Source organism: Nannospalax galili, unplaced genomic scaffold (assembly GCF_000622305.1).
Source record: "Nannospalax galili isolate Female #2095 unplaced genomic scaffold, S.galili_v1.0 scaffold156, whole genome shotgun sequence".
Lineage (NCBI taxonomy): Eukaryota > Metazoa > Chordata > Mammalia > Rodentia > Spalacidae > Nannospalax > Nannospalax galili.
Genome location: NW_008337625.1, coordinates 894,358 through 903,859, shown reverse-complemented (window position 1 = coordinate 903,859; position 9,502 = coordinate 894,358). Strand labels below are relative to the sequence as shown.

The following is a 9,502-nucleotide window of genomic DNA, read 5'->3' as shown; positions in this document are numbered from 1 at the left end:
TTTTTTTTTTTTTTTTGACAGGTATCTCAGGTATCCCAGGCTGGCCTAAAAGTCCTGATTCTTCCACCTCTGCCTCCCAAGTGCTAGGATTACGGACATACACCACCTCACCTGGTTTATGCCGTGCTGGGGTCTGAACTCAGGGCTTCATGCATGATAGGCAAGCAATCCACCAACTAAACTATATACCTAACCCCTACACATTATTTTTAAGCAACTAAATTTTGGGTTAATCTGTAGCAATATACTACTTTCAAAAATACTAAGGGAGAGGCTAGAGAGGTGGCTCAAAGTGTAAGAACATTTGCTCTTCTTCCAGAGGACCCAGGTTCGACTCCCAGCACCCACATGGTGGCTCTGTCACCCTCTTCCAGCCTTCACAGGCTATTAGAGCAGAGTCCAGTGGGAGGCCTCTTCAAGTTAGTATCTAGAGTTTTATCTTTTGAGCAGACAAATTTACCCACCAAAAGAAACCTTCAATCCTTTTTTGGGAGGATTCAAGCCTAGTCATTAGGTCTGTACATACCATCCAGTTTTTACCTGGTTCCCAGATTCAATCTGAAGCCCTTTTCCTAGCCCCCAAGCCATACTTTGATTTTTTTAAGGAATGCCATAAAAATCAGTATCTACTAAAATTGTCTTATCTAATTCTTAGAGACTAGCTTTCATCACTTAGCATAAAGCCTCTGTGAATCATGTAGCTGGGACACTGTGACAGTGCATTCACTTCCAATGCTCAGTGGCACTCTACAGAACTATGATGCTGCCATACTTTATCCATTCACCCAAAGAAGGACATCTGGGTTTATTTCCAATTTTAAGCTAGTTTACTGATTTTGTTGGTGGCTGTCAATGACTGAACCCAGTGTCATCAGTGTCATGCACATGCACGAGGCAAGCACTCTACATCAGACTTCATCCCTAAGTCCTAGATTGCTTCATGATTTTTTCTTCTTCTTTTTTTTGAGACAGGATCTCACTATGTTACTGTGACTGGTCTAGAACTCACTATGTAGCTGGTCTCGAAATCACAGTGATTTGCCTGCTGCTGTCTCCCGAGTGCTGGGATTAAAGGTGTGTGCCACCATGCTTGGGCTTTTAATGATTCTTTCTGAGATGAGATTTTCCTAAGTTATCCACACTGGCCTCAAAATCCTAGGCTCAAGGGATCCTCTTGCTTCAGCTTCCTAAGTGAAATACACATTTTATATTTAGTGAGTGAGCTAGGTATGGTGGAGGTGTCTACAACGTCAGTAGTATGGAGGGTGAGGGAGAAGAATGATGAGTCTACAGCTAGCACACACTGCTTAGTGAGATGCTATCTAAAATAGGTGTGTGTGCGCACGCATGCGTGTGTGCATGCCTGTGTGTGTGTGTGTGTACGTTGTGTGTAGGGATGAAATGGTCTTGCTATATAGTAAACTGGCCTTGAACTCATAATCCTGTCTCTATTACAGGTGTGTGCTACCTCAAATAGCACCTCTGAACTATTCTTAAGTGCACAGTTCAATGGTAATTAAGTACCTTTACATTACTGTGGAGCCCTAACCACAGATACTTCCAGAATCTTCATTTTGTGAAACTGAAACTCTAACCATTAAACAGTAATTTATGGATTTTTGTATAAATACAACAATTTTTTTTCTTTTGGTCTTTCTGAGAGAGGGTCTCCCTGTAGCCCCAGCTGGCCTGGAACTTGCTATATAGACCAGAATGGCCCTGAACTCACAGAGATCCGCCTGCCTTTCCTGGGACTACAGGCATGCGCTACCACACCCAGCTTAATCTGGCGCCTTTAATTAAATGGTTATCTGAAGAAATATTTGAGAGTGACTTGGGTTTAGGGAAAAAATAAAACAACTTAGTTTTAAAAACTCCCAATCTTAAAAAAAACAGTCAAGAAGGCTACAGGCATTATTTCTTTCCCAAAAATTTAACACAGGATTTGCTAGAAAATAGGAAAATCAGTATCTTAAGCACTGAATATTCACCAAATAAAAAGATGGCATTCCATATGCACACACCATTCCTTATGCACACACCATTCTGTATGCACACACACCATTCCGTATGCACACACACCATTCCGTATGCACACACACCATTCCGTATGCACACACCGTTCCATACGCACACACAGTTTAAGTCATTCATCGTGGAGTAAGAACGGTAGTTTTTCTATAAAATACAGTAATGAATTAGATAAGGGGGAAATCAATACACAGAAGGGCAAGATTTCCAACAGTAAGTCATGTTCTTTAGCTTGTCCACTTAATGTCAAAGATTTGTTTTCCCTTACCTTTTCCAGTTCTTTCCAATCATAATTTGTATTTCCAATAACCATAGCTTGTAATTCATTAGGCTGAAAGAGCAGAAGGACTTTTCCTCCACAGACCTTATGAAAGCCCGTATGAAAAGCATCAAATAAAGAAGCCACCGATTTATTGAATATGTAATCCACATAGGCATCCACAAACTCCTGCCTATATATAAAAAAGACACACAAACAAATTACAAAAATCAGTCACGGAGAATACCTAATATTGTCCAATTAAACCTTTGCTCCTTCACTTTTTGCTACTTTTCACATAAACTCAGGAAAATATGAGTAAGGTTCAAAGGGGACTCCACCATAAAAACAAACAAGAATCTCACAATCATATTATTCTTCCTTCACTAAAAAAAGATAAATATGTAAGGCACTCACAATTATTCTTAAGCTATTTCTAATGGAAAATGTAATTCCCTAATAAGAGTAATAATTCATCGGGGCATGGTGGCGTACACCTTTAGTCGCCTTTAATTTAGTCCCAGCACTCAGGAGGCAGAGGGAGAGGAGCTCTGTGAGTTTGAGGCCAGCCTAGTCGCCCTAGTGACTCCAGGCCAACTGCGGCTACAGGGAGATCCTGTCTCAAAAAAAAAAAAAAGCAACTGGCTATTAAATAATTTCAAAATATCCCCAAATCACTTACTGAGATCAAGGTCAGCCTGGTCTACAGAGGGAGCTCCAGGCCAGCTGGGGCTACAGGGAGACTGTCTCAAAAAGTAAATAAAAATTGGGAGGGAGGGGGGGAGGGAGGGAGGGAGGGCAGGGAGTTAGAGCAAAAGAGCAAGTACACCAGCAATCAGACTGAAAGATTTTTTTTTTTCTCCTGGTCTTTTTGAGACAGGGTCTCCCTGTAGCCCCAGCTGTCCTAGAACTCACTATGGAGACCAGGCTGGCCTTGAACTCACAGAGATCCGCCTACCTCTGCCTCCCAAGTGCTGGGATTAAAGGCGTGCGCCACCACGCCTGGTGAGAAAAGATTTTTTTTTTTAATCCCCTTTGGTTCCAAGGAATCTGTAAAATATTTATTTTTAAAGCACCCAATAAATGGGTATTAAGCATTCTTTCAGGATAATCATTAAAAATTACAAATGTAGGTTTTTTTCAAGTGTATGTGCAGTATACAGCACACAGCTCTCTTCTTTTTATGATACAAAAGGAAACTCTAAAGAAAAAAGCAGGGCTGGTAAGAGGGCACAAACAGGTAAAGACACCTGCCACCAGCCAGATGACCTTAGTTCTGTCTTGAAAACCCACATGAGGCAAGGCTGGAAACAGCTCCCATAGGTTGTCTTCTGGCCTCCAAGTAGGCGCTTGTATGCATGCATTACACACACAGACACAAAATGGAATAAAAATTTAAAAAAGAAACTCCTTTACAAAATAATTAGAATGAAAATCTTACTCTTTTGCTAGCTATGAACACTTTTATGAAGCAAGCCAGTCAAACCAATAATGAGAACAGGTATGACAGGATTTGAATACTTTACATCCTTGTCTTCTGAATAATGAAGGATAATTCTGTAGGAACAATATATTAAATCACCTACAATTTTCTTAGCAAGTTTGTCCTAGTTTGTTTCTCCATTGCTGTGACAAAACATTCTGACCACTACCAACTTGGGGAGGAAAGGGTTATTTAGCTTATATCTCCTGGGTCAGAAGCAGGAAGTCAGGGCAGGAACCTAGAAGCAGGAGCTGGAGCACAGGCCATGGAGGAACACTGCTTACTGGCTTGCTCCCCTGGCCCCTGCTCAGCCTGCTTTCTTATGTAACACAGGCCCACCTGCCCAGGGGTGGCACCACCCACAGTGGGCTGGGCCCTCCCAACATCACTCAACAATCAAGAAGGTGCCCCATGGCCATGGCCACAGGCCAGTCCAATGAAGGCAATCCCCCAATTGAGGCTCCTTCAACCCAGGTTGACACTAAAGCTGTCCAGCACAAAGTTATAAGGTAAATTTTTTTTGAGACAGGGTCTCACTATAGCCCCAGCTGGCCTGGAACTCCCTCTGTAGACCAGGCTGGCCTGAATCTCACAGAGATTTGCCTGCCTCTGCCTGTTGAGTGCTGGGATTAAAGGCACGCGCCACCACATCTAATATTATAAAGCAATTTTAAACTGAATTTATAGATGGGAGAAAAAAATGGCTAAAGGAGGCCACTGTAAAATATTAAACTAGTAAGCCTACAGGAAAAAAACAATAGCTTATGCTATTAGATTAAGGAAATGGTCAATTACGTACCATTTTATAATTTAGCCAATCAGAAAATTAATCTAGTTAAGTTCCACAAGCACTAACTGCTAAATTATTTTCTATGTCACTGTATTTTTGCCAAACGTTTTAGTGTTGTTCTACAGTTAAATTTTATCTATATAACATAACTATCCTTGGAATGAATATATATATATATATATATATATGACTTATTTATTTTATTATTATTTTTTGGAGGTAGGGTTTTGAGGGAGCACCAGATGGCCTGGATCCTACAGATATACCCACCTCTGCCTCCTGAGTGCTGGGATTAAAGGGATGAGCTATCATGTCCTGCTTCAAGATTTATTTTTATTTATGTGGGTCTATGTGTATCTGTCTCAGGGCATACAACATGTGTACAGATGGCACTAGAGGCCAGAAAAGGGCATCAGATCCCCTGGAGTTAGAATTATAGACAGCTGTGAGCCACTTGTGGGTGCTGGAAATAGAACTCAGGTCTTTAAGAACGGGAAGCACTCTTAACTGGTGAGCCATTTTTCCAGATCCCATGTAAAGTATTTTTTAGGATCTAAGAATCAATGTAACAACAGAATCTTTAAAATCAGGCCCGGGAGATGGCTTAGCAGGTAAAGGTGCTTGCTTGCCGAGCCTGACAACCTGACCACCTGACAAGCTTAATTACCTGACTCCCATTAGGGAGAGAACTGACTCCTACAAGTTGGTCTCTGACCTCTACACAAGTGCCTTGGCGCACACACAAAGTGTTTTTTAAAACATAATTAATTAAACAAAGAAAAAAGAAAAAGGAAGCCAGGCATAGTGGTACACTCTTTTTAGACAGGGTCTCCTGTAGCCCTGCAGACCAGGCTGGCCTAGAACTCACTATGCAGACCAGGCTGGCCTGGAACTCACAAGAGATCCTCTGCCTCTGCCCCTGCCTCCCGAGTGCTGGGAGTAAAGGCATGTGCCACCATGCCCAGTGGTGGTACACTCTTTGAATCCCAGCACTCTGGAGGCAGAAGCAGGTATATCTCTGTCAGTTCCAGGTCAGCCTGGTCTACACAGCAAGGTGCAGGTCAGCCAGGGCTATAAAGTAAGACCTGTCTCAATACAAAACAAAACACAAAATCCAAAATATATATATATATGGGACCAACAAGAGAGATGGCTCAGTGGTTAAAGCACTGGTTGCTCTTGCAGAGGACCTGGGTTCAGTTCCTAATACCCACAGGGCAGCTAACAACAGTCCAAATCCATTTCCAGGGGATCCAACGCCCTCTTCTGACCTCCGTGTGCACTGCACGACAGGGGTGCACTTACATACATGAAGGCAATACACTCATACATATAAAATAATAAGTACATGAAGTTATGTGCAGTTTCCATTTTATTTTACAGAAAAGGACATTGAGGCAGGGAAACATTAACTAATTTACCTAACGCTAGAAAGCTTTTATAGCAACACCATGATTGCAATTGTCTGGACCTCATTCCTGCCAACAGCCACTAAGCCAGCTCTGTGACAATAACTCCAACCAAAGGAAGAGAGCAAAGCAGCTCTCCACCTGCACTTTTCTTTTTTTGGTACCTTTGAGACAAGGTCTGCCTGTATTCCCAGCTGGTCTGGAACTCGCTATGTAGATAGACCAGGCTGGTCCTGAATGCACAGAGATCCTGCCTCTGCCTCCTGAGTCCTGGGGATCAAAGGTGTATGCCACCATGCCTGGTTTTCACCTACACTTATCACAAATTTTTGCTATTTGAAGCTAACTATTTGTTCATTCTTTTTTGCCATTTTTTTCTGATAATTTATTATCATTCCTTTTTTGTTGTTGTTGTTGACAGGGTCGCCCCAGTCCCAGTGTCCCTGAAAGTCACTACATGGACCAGGCTGGCCTTGATCTTGCAGAGATCTGCCTGCCTCTGCCTCCCTTTTGTGTGTTGCTGTGTATGTGCAAACAGCTGGGTGCTCAAGTGGAGGTCAGAGGGCAACTTTTGGGACACAATTCTCTCCTTCCTCCATGTGAGTTCCAGAGCTCAAATTCAGGTCATCAGATTTGGCCACAAGCACCTTTACCCGCAGAGCTATCTCACCAGTCTTGCAAAATGCTTAAAACATATGCTTTCTGTTTGCCTTTCTACTCCCACTGAGTAATGACTACACCATCTGAAAAATTAACTGACACAACTACCTACAGACCTGAAGGAAGTCAACCCAAATTAAACAAAACTATCACATAAGAGTGATCTTCCTACAGTGGAACCTACCAGTGAAAAATGAGTTCCAATCCAAAGTACAGAGCGGGACACACTCCTGTCTAAATGAATGCAAGACTACACAAGAGAGTAAAAGGTTGTCAGGCCAACACCATTCCCCCACACTTGGAAAAGCTTCAGTTTCAAAGAATACTTTGTAATTTTTCATTACTATCTAGGTGGTTCAAGTTTGGGATCCTCTGCAAAATCCCCACAATAACCTGCTTTAAAAATGCATTAAGTTAGCCAGGCGTGGTAGTGCACGCCTTTAATTCAGCACTTGGGAGGCAGAGGCAGGCAGATCTTTGTGAGTTCGAGGCCAGCCTGGTCTACATAGTGAGTTCCAGGACAGCTGGGGCTACAAGGAGACCCTGTCTCAAAAAGACCAAAAAAAAAATTTAAAAAAAAAAATGCATTGAGTTATGCACGCCTTTGATCCCGGCATTTGGGAGGCAGAGGCAGGAGGATCTCTGTGAGTTTGAGGCCAGCCTCGTCAGGCCAGCTGGGGATACAGGGAGACCCTGACTCAAAAAGACCCCCAAAATACCCAGCATTAATGAGGGTTGGGATTAAAGCTGTGCCCCACCACACCCACGTTACCTTCATGCTTTTAACTTGAATTTTCTATTAGTCTCCTTTTTTCACTTTAAACATTACCTAGTGAACTTGATCGACAAAAGAGGATTTACTTTCCTTTCCTAGTTTATTATAGCAACTTTGATTTCCATATATGCTGTTTATTTTTTTTTTAATTTTTATTTTATGTGTATTCATGTATTGCCTGCATATAGGTAAGCACACCTGTGTCGTGCAATGCCCGCAGAGGTCAGAAGAAGCTGTCAGATCCCCTGGGACTGGAGTCACAAACAGCTGTTAGCTGCCATGTGGGTGCTGGGATTCAAACCTGGGTCTTCTGCAAGCACAACCAGTGTTCTTAACTGCTGAGCCATCTCTCCAGCCCGATGTTAAATTTTTTATAATTATGTTTTAAGATTTTTTGATTTTTGTGTATGTTCATGTGTCTCTCTGAATGTACACGTGTGTTCCCAAGTATTCTCCTTCCTTCCCTCCCCCCTCCCCCTCTCTCTCCCTCCCCTTCCTCTTTCTTGTGCATCGGACCTTATGTTGAGCAAGTACTCTTATTACTAAGCTTTATTGGCAGCTCTTTATTTTTACTTTGCGATGAGGGTCTGTCTCACTAAGGAGCAAAGCAGGTCTTGAACTTGCTATGAATCCCAGGCCGGTCCTGAATTCTGAACTCACAAGTCTCATGCCTCAGCTTGCCAAGTATAGCTGGACTAATAGATCTGCACCACCATATCTGGCTTAGCTTTCTTAAAATGAACTTTTGACTAGGCATGCAGGTAGGCACCCAAGATGCAGAGGCAGGCAGATCTCAGTGAGTTTAAGGCCAGTCAGGGCTACACAGTGAAACCTTGTCTCAAAACAACCAATAACCACTTCATATATATATTTCATATATGTGTGTGTGTTTGGGGGGGGTGTCTTTTTCAGACAGGTTCTTCCTGTAGCCCCAGCTGGCCTGGAACTAACTTGCTATGTAGACCTTGAACTCACAGAGATCCACCTGCCTCTGGTGCTGGGACTAAAGGAGTATGCCACCATGCCCAGCCATTTCTTCTCTATTAAATACATTAGGAAGCTTCAGTTGTGTTTTCCTCTTGGAGCTCTCCATGCTCTGACTTAATCCAGACTGTCAGCTTTCCAATTTTTGGGGGGCGCTAGGAATAAACTCAGGACTCTGCCTCTGCCTTCTGAATGCTGGGATTAAAGGAGTGTACCCCTAAGCCAGCCCCTACTTTCATTCTTGAAAGGCATGTTTGTCAATTCTCTGAAGCTTTTGGGAATTGCTGAGAGTCATCTACTTTAAGACAGGGTCTCTTTGCTTGTTCATCCCTGCTGCTTGGCCTCAAGGCTTTCAAATTTCGAGGACTGTCCAGTCTCTGCCTTCCATCTCCCAGCAGGGAGCACTGGGATTTTTAAGTACTACTGAGTATGGCTTTATGGAGGTTCTGGGGATCCAAACTCAAGTCCTCACACTTGTGCTACACGCACTTCACCACTGAGCTCTCTCTGCAGCCAGTACTACTTCTAACTCTTAGAAGTACCCTCCTGGGTTTATTCCCGTTTTCTTGTCACTCTTTTTCTTTTAAAACTATTTGGTTTTATGTATGATGTCAGTGTCAGCTGAGAATCTAGAATCACCTGGATACAACTGTGTGGCATTAGTTTGATTGCTTTGAGGCAGGAAGACCCACCCACTGTGGACAATGTCATTCCTTGCCTAGAATCCTGGAATCTGGTGGCACACACAGCATCCCGGTTTTCTGATTGTGGATGTGATGTAACAAGCTGCTTCAGGCTCCTGCTGCCTTGACTGCCCCACCTTGGTAGACTGTGCCTTGAATGCTGAGCTAAAATAAGCCTATTTCTCCCTTAAGTTCCTTTTGCCACCCACCCACTGTGGACAATGTCATTCCTTGCCTAGAATCCTGGAATCTGGTGGCACACACAGCATCCCGGTTTTCTGATTGTGGATGTGATGTAACAAGCTGCTTCAGGCTCCTGCTGCCTTGACTGCCCCACCTTGGTAGACTGTGCCTTGAATGCTGAGCTAAAATAAGCCTATTTCTCCCTTAAGTTCCTTTTGCCAGAATACTTTATCATAGCAATAGGC

The 9,502-nt window shown here is 43.0% G+C and overlaps 1 protein-coding gene across 2 annotated transcripts in view; it reads right to left on the bottom strand.

Moving 5' to 3' along the window:
• The window catches only part of Herc4 (HECT and RLD domain containing E3 ubiquitin protein ligase 4), a 114,418-nt gene that overhangs the window by 5,873 nt on the left and 99,043 nt on the right, over positions 1-9,502 (bottom strand). For both annotated transcript variants that reach the window (XM_008832656.3, XM_017798045.2), the window contains one exon: positions 2,300-2,483. In XM_008832656.3, the coding sequence (XP_008830878.1) occupies positions 2,300-2,483 (184 nt within the window). The remainder of the gene's footprint in view (positions 1-2,299; positions 2,484-9,502) is intronic.